Source organism: Rhipicephalus sanguineus, chromosome 2 (assembly GCF_013339695.2).
Source record: "Rhipicephalus sanguineus isolate Rsan-2018 chromosome 2, BIME_Rsan_1.4, whole genome shotgun sequence".
Lineage (NCBI taxonomy): Eukaryota > Metazoa > Arthropoda > Arachnida > Ixodida > Ixodidae > Rhipicephalus > Rhipicephalus sanguineus.
The window spans coordinates 111776093-111799484 of NC_051177.1; the positions used below are offsets into that span (position 1 = coordinate 111776093).

General features: G+C 48.7%; 1 protein-coding gene across 1 annotated transcript; it reads left to right on the forward strand.

Moving 5' to 3' along the window:
* Positions 1 to 9033: 9033 nt before the first annotated feature.
* On the forward strand, positions 9034 to 18375 carry LOC119383517 (uncharacterized). Its single transcript, XM_037651686.2, has 4 exons — positions 9034 to 9341; positions 10105 to 10626; positions 16921 to 16974; positions 17471 to 18375. The coding sequence occupies exons 2-4, from the start codon at positions 10233 to 10235 to the stop codon at positions 17899 to 17901; spliced, it is 879 nt and encodes a 292-aa protein (XP_037507614.1). The 5' UTR covers positions 9034 to 9341; positions 10105 to 10232; the 3' UTR covers positions 17902 to 18375.
* Positions 18376 to 23392: the final 5017 nt, after the last annotated feature.

Sequence of the window (23392 nt, forward strand, 5' to 3'; positions counted from 1 at the left end):
ATAGGTCAATGACCGAGGCCGCTTCACTATCTTCTTATGTCCTACGATTAACGCTACAACCGACCAGATAAGAGAAGAGAACGTTGCCATCTTATATTCCGTAATTTCTCTTTCACCAACGGTCCTCGACCTTCGTCTTTTTGAATTTTTTATAATAATTATCCGGATTCATCATCATCATCATCATCAGCCTGTCTACGCCCACTGCAGGGCAAAGGCCTCTCCCATGTTCCGCCAATCAACCCGGTCCTGTGCTTTCTGTTGCCACGTTATATCTACAAACTTCTTAATCTCATCTACACCCACCTAACTTTCTGTCTTCCCCTCACGCGTTTGCCCTCTCTTGGAATCCAGTCAGTTACCCTTAATGACCACCGGTTATCCTGCCGACGTGCTACATGCCCGGCCCATATCCATTTTTTCTTCCTAATTTCAACTATGATATCCTTAACTCCCGTTTGTTCCCTGACCCACTCTGTTCTCTTCCTGTCTCTTAAGGTTACACCTATCATTTTCCTTTCCATCGCTCGCTGCGTCGTCCTCAATTTAAGTTGAACCCTCTTTGTAAGTCTCCAGGTTTCTGCTCCGTAGGTAAGTACCGGTAAGATGCAGTTGTTATATGCCTTCCTCTTGAGAGATAGTGGTAGACTACCATTCATGATTTGATAATGCTTGCCGAATGAGCCCCATCCCATCCTTATTCTTCTAGTTATTTCACTCTCATGGTTCGGCTCCGCGGTTACTACCTGTCCTAAGTAGACGTACTCCTTTACAACTTCCAGTGTCTCGCCACCTATCGCAAAGCGCTGTTCTCTGCCAAGATTGTTCCACATTACTTTAGTTTTATGCATATTAATTTTCAGACCTACTCTTCTACTTTCCGTATCCAGTTCAGTAATCATGAGCTGTAATCCGGATTCAAATAAGAGTAAACATAGCGCTACATTATCTGTTTTTAATGCGAAGCATTTCTAAGCGAACCTTTGCCACTTTGAGCGTTTCTATATCTACGTATCCATATATATCTAGCCGCCTACGTCTGGGTGCTCTCATGATCGCCTCCTTAGCTTGGTGTGGACCAAAATTAGCATGGGAGGGTAAGAGGATTTGACGAATCTGACTGTCGGGTCATGACATGAAAAACGTGAAAATTCTGTCGAGTACATCGTCAAGCCCTTTCCTTCAGACGCGCGTGGCACATAGCCGTTTACCACGGGCCGCGGTGTACGGGTATGCGCCACAGGTGATCGACAGTTTATCATTTACCCAAGAACGGCGAGAACAGACATTGGTAATTTAAATGCGAGAGCGTTTAAGAGAGGGTGTGAGCACAGGGGGGGGGGGCAGGGGGGGGGGGCGGCCGCCCCCCTTAATCACCTAAGAGAGGGGCGCAAAATCTGCCCTGTACACTGACCCTTCTAGTCACCTAAGAGGGGGGGGGGGGCGCAAAATCTGCCCCATACATTGACCTAGTAGGGTGGGGGGGGGGGGCTGCGATTAACCTTTGCCCCCCCCCCCCTTATGGGGAACCCTGCGCACGCCTATGAATACAGGCGTCATATCAGATTAACGTCGGTGGTTCCAGTGTTGGCTCCGCTTTTATAGCAGTCTAATAAACATTACATTTGTATTACTATGATTCAGCGAGCTATATTGAAGCATTGCTCGACCCGGAGGAATACATTAAGGAAAGTTACGTATGATATTCACATGACTACACCAGAAAGTGCACTTAGTTTCGATAATACTGACGTATGTACTCTAACGGAAGGGCTGACGTTACGTCGCACCATAAGTTACCCCTTAAACGACAGTGTTGTCGTCGTCGACGTGCCTGGTAAGCCCACGATGTGCACACAAAAGCACGTCGATCCACCTCCTAACGCTTGGCTCAAAGCCATAAAATATAGCATAGAAGTACTCGCTGACTGCTTCGCATGAAACCGATTCCCACAACGCGTGGGATCTTCTTTTAAAGGAAGCACGCTTATTTCTGCAGCCCATAAGGGAACACGGTGCAGCGTCATTAGTTGGAGGGGAATGGGGACCGAAAGAACACAGAGGAAAGGAGAGGCCACTTTCTCGAAGAATGACTACCCAAAACGCCGAGCGCCAGACCGGGGTACCTCCTTCCCGATTAGTTTCACGGGGCTCCTACCCCTGTGAAACTACTCGCATATCAGACACTAATCAGACCCAAACTTCAATACGCATGCGCTGTTTGGGACCCTCACCAAACTAACAACATTAAAACACTTGAAACTGTGCAAAACCGGGCAGGAAGATTCATCTGTTCAGATTATTCATACCTGTCAAGCGTAACCGAACTTAAATCTCGCGCTAACCTCGCTATCCTTTCATTACGCCGCCGTATCGCTCGTCTTTGCTTGTTTTTCAAGTTTTATCATGCATCACCTCGTACTCCCGCCATCAAGCCAACCCATCGTCATTCAGACCGCATCAACCACGGCAAAGCTGTGCATCCGCCAGCTGCTCACACCACTGCGCACCTTTCATCCTTTTTTGCCAAGACAGCACAAGATTGGAATGGCCTGCCTCCTGACGTTGTGCACCACTCCAGTGTCATCACCTTCAAAGCAGCGATTGAGCATCTACTCACTTAATCTATTGTAAAAGCCCAACCCTCATGTAAAACCCCTTCACTGGGGCCTTTGAGGTATTGTAAATAAATAAACAAATAATAAACCTGTGGGTGCCCGCCGCGACACTGGGAATCGAACGTAGTGCGTCCCGGATTGGAGGCAGACGCTTTAACCACTTGACCACAACTGCGGTTTTACTTTGGGAACAACAGAAAGTAGGTAAGTAGGCAGAGCCGACAAGTTCCAATAATTATTTAAAGCGCCAATCAGCACGTCTTTGACCTATTTTTGCTTATGTGTATGATTTATACATTTGCTGCGCTGATACAACTCACGCCCGTACGTACTTGTGTGCGTGTGTATGTGCGTGACGTGATCCAATTTTGAGCCACATCCGGTTGTGTTCAATCAGCGGATGGCTCTTCGGCCGGTCAAGGTGGCGGGAGGGGGGGGGGGGGGTGTTGTAATATGCTATTACATTAAAAAGTAGCAGCAGAAACTCCCCTACTGGGAATTGTCAGACAGTAAGTGAGCCTTATTTGTAATCCGACTTTGTCATGTTCTTATGCTGCCCTCTGACGCTCGCTGCTGGAACCATTTTGCTACGGTCTCGGAGCTCTTGCATGGGGATTTGTGTCATTGTGCCTACATTAGCCGCTCGTCAGTTATGGATCTCCTCGATCTCAATCATTAGAGCGCCGCTTCTACGCGCCCGTTCCTGCGTTGCGCGTCAGCGTGCCATCGTTGCCCCTTGCCGTAACCGAGCTAAGGAGTACAGCGAAATATTAAAGGGTTATGATGAAAGCAGAGTACTGGACGGGACTACGATATGGCGTGCCATACTATTTGTAATCTGATCATAGGCGTGCGCACGGGGGTGGGGGGCGCTGCGACTCAGGGGGGGGGGGGGGGCGATGTCAGCGCCATACATTGGCAAAATTGGGAGGGGGGCGCTGCGATGATGTTTCCCCCCCTTAAGGAAAACCCTGCGCACGCCTATGAATCTGATTGTATGCGCCGTGGTATGCGAAATATGGTATGCGCCGTGGTATGCGTGGCAAACTCGCTACGCGATTACTCTAGAACAGGGTCTCAAACACGCGGCCCGCGGACGTTTCGCTTGCGGCCCGCTACTTCACAAGAAATAAAATGTTTGTGACTTTTCCAAATGGCACTCGTATTATTTCCTTCCCTATTGCGATTAATAACGCTTTGTTCAGGCAAGTCACAGCGACGGGACTGATCTCAAGCATTTTTTTTTTTTTTGTGAGGCATCCTATGCGGTCACAGTGTGTTTATAAACATAACTGCGGAACGCAATCTATATTTCTCAATCGACGTCCAGATTGGAGTCATTCTGGAGACCAATATCGATAATCCCCTTAAGATCCATGTATCAGATATGGGAAATGAGTTCTTTCAAATGGCAGCTATAGATGACATTTTGTTACCCACCCCCCTCCTCCTCCTCCTCCTCCCTTCAACCTTCTGCGCCTTCCCGCCCCGGCCCTTGCGGGACTACATTTCATGACTGCGGCCCGCTAGCTGACGTGAGTTTGGTGAGTCTCCTGCTCTACAATCTTCGACCCCTCGGGTCGTCGAAACGGAAGGTAGCCGCACTAAAAGACAATTCTTGGAATCTTGGCATATTCAAACGACACCTGGAAATATTGACCGCTCAACAGGGACACCGCCGCGCGTGTATGTACACGGTCTCCGAAACCAATGGAGAAGACAACTCACAACAAAAGTGGCGGGGAGAACGACGGTGGAGAGGGAGACACTATAAAGCGTTCGGGCAGTCACCCCCTGAAAAAGAGACCCAACGGGTCTCGAAACGTAGGGTCAGCTTTTTTTTTTTTAATTAGAAAAACTAAAGACAAAACGTGGCTCGAAAGTCCTTTTATTCTTATAATCTTCGACAAGTCATGTATAAAAGCCAGCTCACAGATCATAATTTTCGGCAGTGGTTTTGTGGGTCAGATGAAGTGGGAGAACTATCGCCGCAAAGTTTTAGACAACAGGTAGTAGTGGAGTATCTACTTCTCACTTACCGCGCTCACCAAACAATCGAATGAGAAGAAAAAAGATGGCTTTCGCCTTCGGGAGTCGTCTCGGGCGCTGGCGCACCTGCGAGTTTGCTGAGCAGAAAGTTTTTTTTGGGGGGGTGGGTGGGGGGGGGGAGGGTGTACGACCATACTTTATGTATATTCGTGCGTGCATTTGTGTGTGTTACTGCTAGCTGCTGAGGACCCCTCGCCTCACTTTCACCCCCACGGGCTAATTGTTGATCGCTGACCCTTTTCTCGAAAGTCGGGATCAGCTGCCCCGTGCTAGCCAGCCGATGGGACCGGCGCTAATCCTGCACGTGCTGCTTGTGTACAGCGGTACTAAAAGCCGTTTTGCAGCTTTTCAATGGTCTTCGTCTACTGCACCTGGCTGAACGTTGTCTCGTCGATGGTCGTCACGCATGCACCTACTTTGCCAGAAATTATTATTAGTATTAGTTTGGGCAGTATACACATAGATTTTCTTTTTCATCATTAGAAATATTCGAACTTTTTCAATTTCCTGTTAACAATATCTGAAGAGATTTTACGTTCGGTCAGCGTATAATGTTGGTCTCAGCGATTGTGATAACGTAGGAGAGGACACATTCACGCCGTTTCTTCCGCTGGACACATTCAGAAATTTGTTGAGACCACTGCCCGGCGGAATTGAAGTGCACCCTTCCCGACAAAGGCAACTTCTTTGTTGACCGGCCCCTGCTAATCAAATCAGTATCAATTTTTTTTTTTCACGAACTTCATCTCTCACAATCACCTCACCAATTCTATTTCCGTTCGTAGCCAAGACAAAACGTAGCTTAACGTGTTAAGTTAGTCTGGTTAACCTCCCTGCCTTTCATTCATTTCCTTCCTCCTTTTCTTTTTGTCTTTCTTTCTCGCTGACAGCCTAACAGCAAAGGGGACCAAAAGCGCGCGTCAGACAAACCCAAGATCGCTTCAGGATGGCAGACTGCGTACAAACGGACTTGTAGTTCCCAAACATGCCCGATGGTTCCTGTTCCTCGTAGAACGCGTTGCCTAGTGATCTCCCTGAACATTTACTTCCTCTTTTCTTGCGCGCGTAGTTTCTTTTTTCGTCACGATGCTTGTTTCATCAGGCCTTGACCCTGCCCACGGCTATGCTTGCCCGCAAAACCACAACGAGGAGCTAAAACCGCAAACTCGCTGCGCGAAGGGGAAGAGAAAGTGCAGTACACTTCTCGACCGCTGCCCGAAACAGCGTATGCATGGACGGCTGCGAAACAGCGCAGACACACACATACACACACACAGACGGCGTGAGTGTCCGCCGCCGCCGATAGACAACGAGCCTGCGCAGCCTGAAACACGACGCCGCCGCCCCCGGGCGCCCGCAGATGGCGTGCGTAAACCCGACCCCGACACGCTTGCCCCCCACGCTTGCCAGGCCCCGGCTGACAAAACCTAGAAGTAAATACGCTAAACCCGGCGAGACAGAGGGGCGAGGTTCATGGCGCGTCTACGCGGCCCATCTGCCCCGCACCAACGCGACGCAAACCCCAGGGCGCCCCGAAAATTTCCCCACCCCTGGTCTCGGAATGGGGCCGCCCCTGTCTGCCGCCGAGCCCGTTCCCACGGCGCCCCCGACGTGCAACGGACGGACGGAGGGGTCGGACAGCGAGCCCTAAGCTACGCCACGTCCCCCCCCCCCCCTGTTCCATTCAATACTCTTAGCTCTCCCCGGGCTCCCCCGCCCCCAGCGTGCTTTTATTTTTTTATCTTACTTTCTGCCAGCCGGGGCCACCCCACCGTGCATTCGCTCCCGGGCTGCATGCGCGCACGCGGCTCGTGTTTTGACCCCTGCTCGACCAACCGAACCCCTCCACCTATGTAACCCCGATGTCGTTGAAAGGCCCCGGGTTTGACGCCCAGCCCACACCATCAGCTGTATCTCTCTTCTCCCTCTCACTGGGCTTAGCAGTTTCCCCTCCAACCCCGGCCACGGGGGCCCCCGCCGGACCCCGCCACAGCGTGACTCATGTGTGTCTGGCGGCGCGGGTCCGGGCTCCTTTGCCATCCAAACCACGAGGCCAGCCGCTCACCGTCAAAATTCTCGCGTGCGATGTCGTTGCAGTATAAATAACCAGTTGCATTAAAAAAACGATGACGGTTGTCAGCCAGTGCTGCGATGACCAACTAAGTCCGCGAAAGCTAGAAACATTTGATGGTATTATTATGTTTTTTTTTTTTAACGGTCCTAATAACGTATTCCACTGCTGGCACAATGCAGCTTGTCCACCACTTTTCGGTTTGCGTGAATAGAAGTTACACGAAGTATCTTAAGGATATGCGAAGAGGAAATGAAGGAAATGAGGATAATAGGAAAATGTCAGCATTCACAAATGTCGTCGTCCGACAGCCCCTAGTGTGTGTATGTATACACGTGCGTGCGTGTTTGAAGCTTTAGAACTGAATGAAAAACTATACAACATGTGGCCACACGTTTCCTTTTCTCCTAATCTTTTCTACCCCACCTTTCTTTCTTATGCAATGACATTCAGTCCAATTTTGTTTATGCCTTTTCCGTTCTTAACATTTTTTAAAGGTCTAAAACGTATATTTGCTCGCAAGTAACCCGATTTTACCTCAAATTCATTCAAGGTAACTTATTGACCATCGTTGATTAGCCACTTGTTGTCTTTGTGCTGATGTGAGTTTGGGACTAGACAGTACAATATAAAAATTATGTTAAAGAAGCAAAAAAAAAGTCGGTATCCCCTCTGAAAATAAGAAATCATAACTTTCATTATCATCATGCGTATTTGCGAAAGTCGCGGTTTAAACATTAAAATTTGGCAACGTATCTAGGCCAACTTACGATGTCTAATGCTAATAAAGCAACGTTCGCCACCATACTGCAAAAATACATAATTTTGTTTTTCCAGATGCTGAGATTCTTACAGAAGTCATTGTAACGCGACGGAACACGGACACAGGAGATGACGAGATGCGCTCGGGGATCTGACATTTCAAAATCATAGTTTAATGAACGCTGTATCCATTACAGTCACGTAACAATGCTGTCAAAGCATCCTAACTCCCTGTTCTCCTCAACGGGCCACAGAAAAAGCTGCAAAAGATAAGTTTTACGTACTCTAGGATAAAAAAAAAATAAAATAAAAGATGGCCATTCTCCCTGTTTTCAATTCCATAACAATCATTCTGGCGGGTGATGAATAATTCATTTTTAATTCGTCAACTATCGTATTGGCATTGGCTAGTGTGCAGCTCCATGATAAAACGTAGCCGTGGGAAGACGCATGTTCTCGCTTCTACGCTTTCGTAACTGCGTCTAAAGCTCAATACATGGCCTGAATCACGCGACAGTGTTTCCGCGAGTATTGTTCATACGTCACCAAGTTAACAAAGCGGCGTTTGCAAGCACGGACATCAGCGGCACTCGTTAGGCACGATTTACACGAAGGAGCGAAGCTTCCCTCCGACTCGTCATTAATGATCAGGGGACCTGATTACCATCGTTTCTCCTTGCTCTATCCCTCATTCATCTCGCGTCCTCGTTCAAGTTTAACCCGCTACGCGACGATTAAGCGAGCTCGGGGCCCATTAGTGGATGCGTTGAGCGTAGTTTTAAGACCTGGCGACATGCAAACGAACCAAAAGCCGAAAGAAATCTCTCCCCGACCGGAGGGTTCCTTCTTCCCGGTATCTACCTCGGCCGCCCGCATACCGCTCTGCACGTGTCATTCGTGGGATGGGGTAGGATGCGAGGGCTGCGATAGCTGTTAATGCCGAACAAGCCCCCCCCCCCCCCTCCACCCACCCAACTCCAGGAACATCCGTAAAAACAGCACAAGGCCGATCAAGGGGACAGCGGCACATTGGTGTTTCGACAGCTTTTCGGCTCGCATACTGCTGGCCTGAGTCGCAGCTGCCGGCCGTGACGAGAAATGCGCTCTTCCTTGTCTCGTAGTATGCACACAACCGGCTCGCGTATCGCTCGCACAGTCGCACTTGAACGAGATAGGACAAGAAGCAACTGGGCGCCGGGCGCCGATTCTCACCAGCGCGCGCGCAATGCGCCTCGCCTCTCCGGCTTGATTCACCACCGTCCCCGACGCTGGGGAGAGAAAGCCGGGGTGCGCCGCGCGGTCGGCGGGGGGGGGGGGGGGGGGGAAAGAATGGGCGAAAAGAGGGAGGGGGGCATCCCCTGCCCCTGAGTTCTCCCCCCCCCCCCTTCCATTCTACCCCGCAACCTTCGCGACGGGCTCTGCGAAGGGGCAGGAAGAGGGGTGATTTCGCCCCCCCCCCCCCTTCTACCGTCGTTCGGATAGCGGTAGGGGAGCCCCCCTCTACCCCCTAGTCAGCCTCGGCTTCGCTGCCCCCCCGGGCGTCGGTTGGTGTGCCCGTCCTCCACCAATGAACGCAGCGCCCGGACGCGACGAGGCTCTTTCTGAAAACCGGGGCCAGCCGCCCGCCCCAGACAGCAACCGCCGTCGCCCGCAGCTGCCAGCCTTCCTTTATTTATCTTTTCTGCGAGCCTGCCATCGGCTGTGCCACGAAACATCGTCGCCCGACGCCGACCGAACGACGTATGTGCTTCACTCGACCACGCGAACTTTGCTGACCATCACCGCGAGTCCCAGCACACGGTGGATAAAACTCCCAAGAATCCGGGCGTCCTACGCTTCTGGTGAGTCGAGTTTTGTCATTTACCGAAACTGTCAGCGCGCGGCACGAAACGACGCTAAGGGCGTTTCTTAATCTATTCGCTTTCAAACTATGCGTTCGTACGCCCACTGCGATAGCAACACGTGGCATGGCAGGCAAGGCGAAAGCGTGAAGCGTAGTTGACAACCACCAGGTCGCAATCACACGCCGGCGATAATGCGTGACGTTGCGAATGAACCAGCGTGGGCTGATTGTAGATTGCTAAACCGTCAGCAAGGAGCTTACTGCCACTTCTGAGAACTGTCTCTAATAGGATGCGGTGGAGCGTTGATTGGCGTAGCAAACGTTTCACGGAATCTTAGAAGAGATAGATGTTCTTCGTTGTCTTACCTTGAATTTAACGGTGAAGTTGACAAGCCAAGCCGAATTCTAGGCTCCTGACCGAGCTTATTCTGTTCCGGTGTCGTAAACCAGCGGTAAGCCGTCTCGCTAACCACTCAAATTTTCGCTCGCGGTGTCGCGTGTCGCTTTCTCGAGTCTACGTTTTGATTTCCGCGAATTCAAGCAGTCGTACTAACCTATTCGCGTAACTTATGCAGACAGTTCCGCGAGAGCGTCATAAAAGCTAGTCGACCGCACCTATCAGGCACTGCTTTCTTGAATGACAGCTGTCGCTTGACTGACGGGCCAAAACGCCCACGCTGGCGACGAAGACGCCAGCTTTGTTGTCAGCGTGGTTGCTCGTATCTCGGCGTTCCTTACATGCTCGTGTTTTTCTCTTGCAGCGGTAACTTGATAGCACGCGAACTTCGGAGCAGTTCAAGGCAATTGCAACGCCGGGCACGCCCTATCAAGTGTCCAGAGCTCGAACTGTTTTTGGACAAGCGTTCCAGCGTGCATCGAGCCTTGGGCCATGGACTGTTCCATCCGTGCGAGTATCTGGACGCGCCAGGAGACGACGCTGCTCCTGGACCTGTGGGAACAGGAGACTCGTCGCCAGAACTTGGACGGCACGGCGCGTAACTACAAGGTCCACCAGCGCATCTCGCAGGTGCTCATGGCCAAGGGCTACTGCCGCTCGCCCATGCAGGTGCGCGAGCGGCTGAAGCGACTGCGACGCGAGTATCGCGAGTCCCGCCGATGCGAGTACTACGACAGGGTCGCGGCCATCATGGCCTCCACCAGGGCCGCCGCCAACGGCGCTGACCTGGTAGCGGCGCACGACGGTGCCATCGACGCGACCTCGAACGCCGCGTCGCCCAACGACCACCACCACATCCTGGGAGGCGCCTGTGACGACGACATGGGTGAGATCCGAAGCGCTAAATGGCATGCGCGCTTCGTGGCACACCGTACGAGGTGATGAGAGCGTCTGCGACCGAGCTTAGACACTCTCCCTAACCGTTACAGTGGTTGTTTTGTTACCGTTTCTATAGGGTGCGGCATCTGATAGTGATCGCTGAATTTCAATACAAAGAACTCTGGAGGGCGCAGAGTTATGACCGGTTTTTTTTTATTCATTTCATTTATTGCACCTTAATGGCCCAACGATGACGTTGCACTGGGGGTGGGGGCGTACATCGAGACGTAATCTTACAAAGTAATAAAAAGCCACCGTTATTAAATGACAAAGTTAGAAAAAATTAGAGCGCACAGAAGGTAACTAAGGAGGAAAATTAACGCACATGGGTATAATGAAGATACTAGAGTTTCAGAACTGGGGACCCAAGAAGTATGCGAGCCGCCAGGGTGCATACGCAGAACCCAAGCCACTCTTGGGCTCTTTCACTCGCGTTGTCCGGAAAAACCGAAAACTAGCGTTGTTCCCCAAGGCGTCTTGGGTCGCCAGCGAGACGAAGTAGACGCAGCGCGGGCCACCACGCAGTATTGATTGATTGATTGATTGATTGATTGAAAACTTTATTGCAAAGTGCAAAGTGCTCTCAGTATGGCCCGCGGCTTGAATAATTTTAATTTCGCCACGTGTGGCGCCCCGAGCGTTTGTCCCAATTTAATTGAAGTAGTCGCACTAGGCCAACACTAAGAAAAAGAACAGTAAAGGGATCTTTTTTTTTTTTTTTTTGTCGAGCCTGGTGGCATACTTGTCACCGCCCCGTCATAAAGGGGACGCTCATAGCATCCATCCATCCAACGCAGCCTGCGTTTGACCCAATTCTCAAACTCTGCTGGTCCTGTGAACGCAAGGGCAGCTTATCCAACGCAGCTTGGGGACCCAGTTCGAATAGCATTGCCTTGGCTAGCACGACGGATTTCGGATGTGTTACGCCGCTTCTGACAAACGACCAAATGCATTTGCCGAACTGTTTTTTAACACTTGGTTCATCTAACCGCATATATATATATATATATATATATATATATATGTATGTATATAATGTTTGGTGTTTCAATAAATTTTCAGTTGATAGTTTGCGCCGTGTTTCGTTTGCCTTCCTTCGTGTTTTCGTTCTTTCGCGCACCGCAGCATTAAGATGAGTTACCAACTCGCCTAGCAGTCCGTACTTCTCATTCGAAAGCGCAGAAGAATACTTTCGAAGAACCCTGTTCATTCCTTTCATGGACCACGTACTAGCCCAGTTAAACCAACGGTTCGAAAAGCACAGGGCACTTCTAAAGGACTTTTCAGTAATTGTACTATCCGCAATACCACCAATGCAAGATGATCGGGAGAAAGGAGCAGAAAATCTCCTGACCCTTTTTGAGCATAACGTCAAAAACGCCAGGCCTGCGCTGAAACCGCAGCACAGTCACAGCTAAAGCTGGAAGAGCGGCGTTTCTAGAGCCCGTTGTAAGCTCTCTTGGGACTACAATACAAGCACACTAGAAAGGTACCCACTACGCCATAAATCATAATTTTTGTGAAGTTGGGAAGCACCTACTAAGCCATTATTCGTCATTCTGCGGAGAAGCGAGGCACCAGCTACACGTCTGTAAGGAATTATGTGCACTTTGTTGACGCGATGACTGATGACGATGAAGAATTATGGCTCAGCCCTTGTAATGGGTTGGAAGCTTGAAACGGCCCACCAGTTATGTAATTTGCATTGGGTGACGCCCGGTCGCTAGTTCCCTCTCCCGTCATGCTGTATAACGTACGTTGACGTGGAAGAGGGGCGGGGGGGGGGGGGGCGGCGAAGAACTTTACTGAGACCCCGAGGAAATGGATCATGCGCTTATGGGCTTCCTTGGCAACCAATACAAGTGCACTTGCGAGGAACCCACTACGCTCTAAATCATTGTAATTTTACTGAGACCCCGAGGAAATGAATCATGTGCTTATGGGCTTCCTTGGCAACCAATACAAGCGCGCTTGCGAGGAACCCACTACGCTATAAATTATTGTAATTTTTTAGAAGTAGGGCAGCAGGCACTGTGCCATTTTTCGTCATTCTATGGAGAGCCGTGGTACCTGCTAAACGCATGTAAGGCATTATGCGCACTTTGTTGATGCTGTGCCTGATGACGATGAAGAATTATGGCAGAGCCCTTTGTAATGGGTTGGAAGCATTCAACAACCTACTCGTTGCGCAATTCGCATTGTGTGACGCCTGATTACAGAATTCGCGTTGTGCGACGCTTGGTGCTTATTTTGCTCTTCTACCACGCTATATTGCATATGCTAATGTGGTTCCTTCCCGACATGAAGCCTGTACAGGACCTTTTTGCAAAGCAGTTTCAAGCACCGCCATGGCTCAGAGGTTGAATACTGGGCTCCCACGCAGAGGGCCCAGGTTCGAACCTCGTTCCATCCTGGAATTTTTTTCTTATTTCGAGCGATACTGGTTACGGACACCGGCGGCGGCGGCGACGGACAACTACGGCGGCGGCGGCGACGGACAACTACGGCGCCAAAAACGGCCGGTGAAATGATCTCATAACAGCTTTCGCTGTAAAACGAGGGCTGCTTTGGGAGAACTGCGACTATGGTGGGCAAAGTGGGCGAACAAAGCAGCAAACCAGCGCCCCAATACAGGAACCGATGCTGTCTCGCATTGCGACAGCAGGTTCTATCCGAATGTGTACAAGCTGCTCCAGATTTAGTCGCCCTTCAAGTGACCACTGCCAGCGCAGAGAGAATGTTTCCAAGTATGAGGTTACTTAAGAACTACTTACGCTCCACGATGTCTGAGGACAGCATCGTTGGCCTGGCACTTCTGTACGCCCACAGAAATGTCGACGTCATCGTGTCGGAAGTCACTGACCACTTCGCTAAGCTTCCGGGTCAACTTTGTCCTTTGATTCCGAGTAGGACAAAAATCAGCGCAAACGAAAGGAAAAGACACTGCTCTTCCAGAGTTCAGGTCAATGAGCCCGTAATTCTGACGCAATATTATTGTTCACCAACTTTTAAAGCAGTCAGAATTTTGTACCTTGCAGCAGTTTATACCATGACCTAATATAAACATACGAATACGGGCATCAGGGCATCAGGTGGACATTAACAGCCAATCGACAAGCTTCACCTTGTTCACTCAGAGGTCGGCATACGCGGCGTTACCAAACCAATTCAGCTATTGGGAAGCCGTCGGCATTGTTTTTTACTTTCATTTGTCGTTTTTGTTCTTCATTGCTTTTTGAACTAGAAGCGACAACCTTCCTTTTATATTGAGTGCACAATAGTGGTCCGCACTTTTAAAACAGTTTTGAAATAGTTTCTTTCGTTATTTCTGCGCTCTTCCTTTATAGTTATGTCCACATGGTGCGTCCGAGACAGCGGCTTGGCCCAAGGACATATGAGTTTTTGTGATTTTGCAGCATGTTCTTTTTACTTATTTTAGGCATTATGTATAGTGATCATTGCTTAGTTCCGAATATTGATTGCATAATTAAATCTACATTTGTGATGTTTTGTGTAAGCATACTGCGCACTTTTTCCGGTGACTTATGTTTTGCCCGTATTCGAGCTGTACTTTCCCATTCTTGTTTTTCCCTGGCCGCATCATTTGTGCAAAAAGATGAATATTTTGCGTAAAAAATCTGCATTAAATTATTTGATCTCGTCCTGGTTATTTTGTGGACTTCATTTTTTTATGTTATCAGGCGCTTCTTCAGTTTAAAACTGATGCAGTTGCAAAGTTTACGTGATATTTTGCCGTACCTCTTACACACAAAAAAAAGGTTAAAAATTTGAGAAGATTAAAGACAGTTATTCCTGGAAAGATTTTGCGGGCATGCCAACATAATATTTTTATGAGAAAACACATTTCTTACTTCTTACACATTTCTTACAGCATTCAAAAAGTGATTTGCAGCATCTAATACAAATTGTCACTGGTAATACATGTTATTCATATACTTAGTCGTTCGAAAATTTAAATGAGGAGGTCGCGCTGCGACGTGAGCCCCCCCCCCCCCTCCCCCGAACAAAATTCCTGGCTACGCCACTGGTACTTAGCGCTTACATATGTGAAGCAAAGAGAATGCAAATCTCAGTGACTGCAGAAAATAGACCGTGCGCCAATGAGCGACAAGCCACCTGTCGACGCTGTGCGCGTGACTGGGCCACGGTGTTGTACGCGTGTTAGGTAGCTTTTCAAAGAACCATGTAACTTGTTCTCTTACAAAAAAAATCACAGTTTCGCCGCAAGGGCGAAGCAATGAATGCGATAGCAATAAATTGTAATGTAACGCGAAGAATGGAAAGCAGCTCGAAATTGCCAGCGCGTCGCTCGAGCCCAAAGGACGCACGAAAAGAACGCACACAGGACGAGCGCGAACTAATGCGTCACAGCTCTACACTTTGAAGCGCACTGCTCAAACATAAAGCAGGACGCACGAAACGAACGAACAGGTACACACAAGACGAGCGCGAACTAATTGTCAGTTGTTACTTATTTCTGTTTGAACAGTGCGCTCCTTTCGCAAACGCGGCCACTTCAGCGAGCGAGCGAAGCGAAGCACCCCACCGGCCACCCCTTAATTCCTCGAGATAAGCGCACGAAAGCGACCACGCCCTGTAGAGCGAAGAGCAACGGCGATCGCAGGAGCGGCGCGCTCACGTCGCGCCATCTATGTAGCCACTAAGAAAGCATGCTGAATTACGTGGTGTATATAAATAGCGCGCCGTTAGCAGGCTGAAAGACGGTGCTGTCGTGGCCTAACGTCTAATGCGGCGGGCTGCAAATCGAGAGGTCGCCCGTTCGATTCCGCGTGTCGGAAAGAAGTTCTGAATTATTTTTCTTTATGGCTTTTCTATATATATACATAGTTATACATATACGGTGAATGACGGCGACGGGGACGGACATTTTCCAGCCGAGACTGTCCATATAATTGCTAGCGCAATAATAATAATAAGTATACATTGAATCGAAATCTAACAGACGCTTCGTAATACAAGGGGTGTTTAAATGAAAAGGTACGAAGCGACACTGTGGGTATAAATGAAAGATTTATTCAAAGTATGCACTATGTGCCTGATCACAACGATCCCATTGATGAACGAGCCAAATGATTCCTTGTTCCCAGAATTCCTGTGGCCATGACGAGACCCAGTTTTTCACAGCGTCCTTGAGTTCGTCGTCCTAGTTGAAGCGCTACCCTTTCAGGTGTTTTTTCAGGGCACCAAACACACATAAATCCCAGGCGATGAATGGTGGCCGGTTTAACACCTTCCGCAGTCAGAAATCGTTTAACGCCCCGGTACTCCTCAATCGTCGGAATTTTGCAATGCGAATGCCATCCTGTCCTCACACGCACCGCCGCGTCAATAGTACGGCGCTCTTTATAAAAGCCGGTGCTCTCTATTGCGCATGCGGGCGCCCCCGCATGCTCCGATCCACGGCAGACTCCAATCGCATCTCTAGATGTCTGGCTACATTCTCCCATAGCCAGGCATCTATGTGAGCAGCCGTGTTGTTACGATGTTTCGTACCTTTTATTTAACACCCCTTGTAGTTATTGTATAACGTCAAAACAATGTATCCGTAATACTGTTGCGCGGGAGGTACGCATTATACCAAAGCACGTTTTTTTTTTTCTAGATTTGTATTTGCGTCACGTATAACGGTAGCGCCTTTGACAAATAAACAATAATCTATGTGGGTGGCAAACACTGCATGACAAATGTGGAGTTCAGCTTGTTCTAGAAGAAAGGCGTGAAGAAACACCAGCGGCACGTTACAGTGATTTGTTCAATGATTCAATGTGGCATGCACATGCCGTCAGCAGAAAAAATGACACCAGGATGTCAGCTAACGTATTTGAAAGAATGCCTTTCCCATATATATGGGCCATTTATGAAGGGTACCTAAAGCGATGATTCGAGGAACATATCGATGCTGATCTGTAGAAGAAATAAAATCTGGACACTGATTCTCAAATATATAGTTTTCTTCCACGGTTATGTTTCAACACATAGTGACCGCATGGGGTGCCTCGCGAAAAGAATGCTTGAGACTAGACAGCTCTGTGTAGCTCATGAACAAACTTATTAAGAAAGTTTAAAAAAAAATATTGGACTAAGACAGTCATGTGCGGGCCGGGCCACAAGCGAAAGGTTCGCGGGCCGCGTGTTTGAGGCCCTTTATCTCATACCGTGAGTACCTGTAGCAAAATATTGACTGCCTCTTCTCTTGCAGTTGACAGCATGAAGGCCGACGACTACTCCCAGACTACTTCGGAGAATGAGACAGGTATGTGGGCGTGCGTCTCTGCGTGTGTTCTGATCTTCCAAATAGCGCACATTCAAGGTCAACAGGATTAGCTATTTCGCCCATAACGCTTACGCTTTCATGACGAGGGAATAAGGTACGCTAAACCGGAGAGATCAGTCTTGCTTTTTTTTTTCAAACTTTTTCAATCAGGTATTCTTGGATGAGGTTGCACTCTATATCTTCTATATTCAATGGAGAGTTTTAGTGCCGGGGACCCGGAGCCCGCTTGCGTACGCACGCCGTCGCGTTACTTTGTACTTGCAGCCGCACCTAAGGAGAATATACGAAGGAACGCAAAAGCTTGCGTACGCAAGCCGCTTCGAGGCCCCTGCACTAATATTCCACTGACTGGGCCTCCAAAAATGCATGTGCAGTGTATTTCAATAGGATTTATTTAATTCTGCCGAGCCTCGTTCAGGAGTGTAGCCTTACGTAGGTTAAGAGCTTATTTATCAAATATCATTAACCACCACAGACTACCAGGACAGCAGGAACGGCATTGACGGAAGCGGTGGCCGGAACGGCAACTTGGTCATCGATTCGAACGGTGGTGCTGCCACAACCAACGGCAACGGTTCCACTCCCGAAGACGAGTCCCTACTTTTACAGCGGCGGACGGTGCAGTTGCTGTCAGCGCTGGTCGAGGGACAGCGGCGAGCTCAGAAGTCCACCGTGTGTTTCCAACGCCAGATGCTACAGCACATGCACGCCATGTCCGGCGCCATGCAGACCGTGGCGGGAGCCCTGGCCCGTGCTTGTCTGTACATGCCACCGGGAGACCGGGCCGACGGCGCCTGCAGTCCCAGCTACGCGGCCAGTCTACTGGAGCACGACGATCTGATCGAGTCCCGAGAGGCCGACACGCCGTCTCCCAGGAACTACGTCAAGCACGAACCCAGCGACTGAGATGCGCGCCATGAAAGTACATAGGGACTTCGTGGTAGTGTCATTCTGGTGCAGGACACGCCAAAGAACTTTCTTTGTGGCGACGTGTGCACACAAAGGGAATACGAGACATCCTTCGTGTTTTGCCACACTGTGTGTTCGCAGAGTGTTCACAAGTCTTCCAGTCATGTAGAACGATGTTGGGTGCGGTCCACATGTGACTGAGAATAATCACAATCTAGATAAACGAAGCTTGGAACATGACGAGGAATGCTGTCCAGGGTAGCCCCTGTTTCGACGTAGCGCCTTCAAGGTGGCCTCAAAACGTAACGGGGCGCGGGTTCCCCGTCAAATAGGAAATTCTGATCTGGCAGTTAAAACAAAAGAAACTGACTGCAGTGAGGAGACCCGCAACTTTTAAGAAATGCACCATTAACAGCTGGGCAACAGTAGTACGTGCGGTGGTCGAAGCGTATTTTACGTGCGCCGAAGTGACACGAGTAAGCCACTGACGCACAAAAAGTACGTCGACATGTGGTTTGGCCACCGCACGTGTATAACTGCTGCCTTGTAAGTTGTGACTATAGTGCAGTTAGTTAATGCAGCCCCTCGTGAGTGCCCAAAAGGAATGATGATTCTAATTCTGCTTAAGTGAAGAAGGCGACGACATAGTGAATCTTTGCATTCCAGATCGATATGAGAATCGTACTCGCCATTCAGAGGTGGGAACATTACTGCTAAAAGTAATGAAATAATTACTAATTAGTTTCGCACATCTTTTAAGTGTATTTAATTTACGTTACAAGTAACAGCGGTCCGAAAGTAATGACATTACGCCCCTGTTACATTGGAAAAATAATGAAGTTACTTTGAAAATTCTTTAGCAAAAATTTGTCAAAGCAATGTCATTGAAGACTTAGAGTTCAGGTGCTACACCTCTTTTCTATGAGACTGCCTCGCTCCCACGCTTGATGTTCGCATTCAGAATAAATTGTCTTTATTTTTCCCTTAACTTTTTGGTAAACTCTTTAAGTCACACGGCGGGAAGCGGACATTCCATAGTTAAGTCAAACGTAATTGGGAAAGTAATTTTCTTGAAACTACTCGGTTCGAGTAACTTATTGTATTGCTGAATTGCCAGCCCACAAAAGTATTTTAATACATTTATTATTACAGCAAAAAGTAATCTAATCGCTGTAATATCATTACTGCCCAGTCTGCTGTAATTCCAAGGTGCCGCGAACTTGTGTAGCCAGGGCAGCGCGAAAAACAAATTTTGGAGCATCGAACACTCGTGACAGTGCATTTCTGCTTTTGCATGGCTGCCATGCTGTGAATGTTCATGTTTCAGATTAGACAGGTCACAATCATGATTCAGGGTTATTAGGTACCGGATCCTCGATATGATTACGAGGCAAGCAGGAATGGGTAAATGGGGCCGGTAGTCTGCATCATTCCATTATGATCGATCCATGCTCTTCTTAGCATCCACCGCTCATGGCCGGGTGATTCCTTTAATTACGGGTGCAGGCGGTCGCACTCCCCACTTTCCGAGCTCTAAAAACAGGAAAATGCGTAATAAGCCATTGCGACAAAATACCAGCCCTAAATTCATTTTCGCCACGCGGGGTTTTTTAACGTGCACCTAAATCCAACCAAACAGACGTGTTAACAACTCGCCCTCATCGGAATGCGGCTGCCGCAGCCAAGATACAAACCCATGACCTGAATCCCAGCAATGAACTGCTGGGACAACCACGCGGTATAGGTGAAGGAGTAAACATCTTCCCTTCCCTTTGTGTGCATATGTCAACAAGCGCCATAGAAAAAAAAATACAACAGTTACAATTTATGATACACAATGTGGTAAATGTCTGCTTAACTAGTCGGAAGACTCGCAGCTTCTACACGTCAGTCCAGTCGCAACGTTCTATTTCACTCCGGAAGGGTAACCTTTCAATGCGTGCTCTTCGCTCTTCGTATGCTGGAAACTATGCTGGAAAGCGTCAGTATTGAAAACAGCAAAACACACTTTTTTCCGGACAGCATCTCTCCCCCCCCCCCTTGCCTTTTCCTCTCGATCTGTGTTTTCTTGCCAATCTGCTCCAGGGAAGGGCATTTTGGTACCAGAGAACATGTACTGTTCATGGTGTAATTCTAAGTATTTAGCATTCCTCACTGCAGATTTTTCGCTCTAAGACGAAATCATTCAGTGCCTAATCATCGCAGTAATTTGGTGTGTGTTTCGGCCGGCAGTACAGCTGGTAGCAGTACCGAAGAAGCAACGAAGTTTTAGCCACGCCAGTACAAATGTGAGAAGGCTCGAACGCATGTAGTCACTACCGCTGTATATGAGTAACAGGGGCCAATAGAACGTCAAAGAAGCAAGATGCTAGTCGGAAGCTGGCAGTGCACGATGCCAGACCAAAATCTTGCAGTTGTGATCTCCATGGGACCAATGTAAGTGAATACACAATGAAGGAAATGCAGTGGGTAGCTTTCCTTTAGTGAAATCGCTCATTGGCCTCGAGTCATTTGTCCAGTATGCATTCCGTACAATTTACTTCGAAGTTTGACAAACTTCCTGCTATGATTCCATGTGTGTGTGTGACTTGTCCAATATGCTTGGTTTTCCTGATGTCTGTCCTCATTACGTATACGTTTCAGCCACAACTTTCTATGGGAAATACTCCGCAGGAGCTCGGGTTCGCGAGTATCCTCACATGCCAAAGATATTTTTCTACTTATGTGAGTTGCGGGATACGGTTAGAATATACCTGCGATTTTACTGAGTCTCGACCATATTGCGCTTATTTAACACTGCTCAAGTTGCGTATACCAAACGTTGACCACATTCGCCTACAGATGCAAATTGAAAAGAAGCCCATGACTCATAGTAGCCACTAGACGTGTCTGCGCTACCTTCTATTTATCTGTCGCGAAGAAATTGCGCATGAGAATGAAAGAAGTGTAAATCGCTGATAACACGAGTATTTTCGAATAAAAGAACATTTGTGCAGATGTGTTTTTTTAGGCGTGGTTCTCTTTCCGTGATTGATTGAAAATTTGTGCCTCTACTTCCCGAAATCTCGTTCGCTGATGCTTCCTTGTGGGCAAAACAACTTTGTGATTCATTCCCTCCACTTTCGCTCGTGTGTTTTCATTCTTCCAGGGATGGAAGCGACTTTTCATGTTTTAGAGCACATTTCATAGCATGAAAAGCACAGCCATAAAGCAGCCATAAGTGGTCGAGGAAAACAACGCAAAAGACGAAGACAGAGTAAACAGCGCTCGTGTTGTCCCTGCTTTACTCTGTCTTCGTCTTTTGCGCTGTTTACCTCGACCAGCTATGAATCGTTACCAACTTGCCCGGTTTTCAATTCTACTTAGAGCCATAAGTGTTTCCGGAACAGAAAAAATGCTATTCTGGAGCAGCTATTGGTGTTTTAGGCACCGATGGCAAAATATACCATACAAGTCCTGGAGTTTAAAGCATCTTCAAGGCGTCTCATAAATATTATTTTTTTATGAAAGGCACTTCACAGACAACAACCAAAGTAAATTGCTAGAAACGAACAAATAAGATGGCTGTTTATCGAATTTGCCGTAAACTCCTCAATGGGAGACCAGCGCTGGATAGGTGGCGCGCTGAAAAAGGGCGCCTGGCGGGGAGTCGCGACATAACTCAGCCGCTCGCATGGCCTCCGCGCCGCCGGCTAATCTCGGAGGCCATGCCTCTTGCACTCAAACGACCGGCCGCACTGCACCGCGGTGAGCGCACGCGCGTGTGCCGTTCCCGTGCTTCATTTTGGCGCGAACAGCTCGAGCAGCCATTGCGCCAGTAATACTGCTCTATGGTTTAGAAAAAAAATAACTTTGTCTGAAGGCTACTTTCTCAGGAAAGCATTGGAAAACGGAGAGAAGTCCTACAAAGCAGACTACGTCTGTGCATACGGCGTCAAAGAGACAGTGCTGTGCCTTGGTGGCGACTCCGTCGTCACCATTTTCTGGTTGCGTCCTGGGATTTGTGTCAAGCTAGTGCAGGCTCACAAGCCTCCATTGATAAGTACGTGCTGCGCCGATACCAGCTGCCCACTACTGCAGTAAAAAAAAATAATGATAAGAGGCAAGGGGTATCTGCGTCAACGTTTTTCTGCCGTGGTATGTATGCCCAGCCTGCGGTATGTATGCACGCGGACGTTCAAGCAAAGCACCGTGCTAGCAAAGCATGTACTGTCGGCCGCAAAAGTTTGCGGGATCTGCAGCGCGTGGCGGAGCGACGGAAAACTAAAGTCCCTCAATAAATTCAAAAGTATCGAAAAGCTTTCATGAAGCCGACGGCGCCCGCGATAGGCTGATCTGTGACACGTGACCTTGCCCCGCCATGAAGGTTCCCGCGCCCCGGGAGGAGAGCGCTCGCTTCGCCTGTTCCGCTATGCACGTTGTGCGGTGATTTCGTTCTGGAAAGTCCGATATGCCTTGTTGCTGCGCGTTTGGGTGCCGGACGGAAGACGGCAAGAAGTTATTTTGCATCCCGCGGGGCAAACAGAACCTAACCAGAAGAAAAGACTTCGAACCGTCGGCCACTGCACGACTATGCGAGGTAAGTAACGCGACACAAAGGCGCAAGAAAAAGCATACGCGTGCATGTGCCGAGCTGCAATAGCATTTTATTCGTGCGCGCTGGTTTTGATGGCCCACATTTGTCGAGATTATTCATTCTAGTGCTTTATGAACCCGCTGACGTAGGTCATGCAGTACGAACCTAGCATGCAAGTAAATAAAGCGAGGGAAGCGCACTAACTCGCCGACAGATATCCGCATTGTGTTGCACGCGATCAAAATTTGTCCGCCGCCGTGGTATGACAGTTACTGCGGTTACGGTGCTCGGCTGCTGACCGGAAAGACGCGGTTCGATCCCGGCCTCGGCGGTCGCATTTTCGATGGAGGCGAAAATGCTAGAGGCTCGTGTACGGCGCGTATTCAGTGCACGTAATAGAATCCCAGGTAGTCGCGAAATTACAGGAGCAGTCCACTACGGCGTGCCTCTTACTCATATCGTGGTTTTGGCACGTAAAACCCCAGCAATTATTATTATTGTTATAGCGATAAAAGTTCATAAATTTCGGCAGTGAGTTCTACTGTTAGACTTTTCTATCTCTGCGCGCGTTGTTAACTTCGTTTTACAACATGTTGAGAAAGTCGTTTCCAAATGCAATGTAATACGAGCGCGAATAAACGAGATGTAAACATGCCAAATGTAGGCGATGAAACATTTTTTCCGCTCTCTTTTTCAATGTTTATTTGAAATAAAGGCACAGCTTTAGCATTTTGGGGCCTTATTTCGGCCTTCATTACAGTCAGGCGTCAGTAGCTTTTATTTCCTAGCATGTGCAGATATTTTTCCACCAGCTGAATGCCGTGCTTTAACCTGGGCGTCGTCTGCTACAGGAACTTTCTAGGTGGCGCGCGCGGCAGATGTCGCTACCTTAAAAATTATGGAGGGACCTTA

Bases quoted from the DNA above. Each gene is read 5' to 3' on its own strand.
- LOC119383517 (XM_037651686.2), top strand. From the start codon at position 10,233: ATGGACTGTTCCATCCGTGCGAGTATCTGGACGCGCCAGGAGACGACG. The intron at 10,627-16,920 runs GTGAGATCCGAA...CTTCTCTTGCAG, and splicing joins CGCCTGTGACGACGACATGG to TTGACAGCATGAAGGCCGAC. The intron at 16,975-17,470 runs GTATGTGGGCGT...TAACCACCACAG, and splicing joins TACTTCGGAGAATGAGACAG to ACTACCAGGACAGCAGGAAC.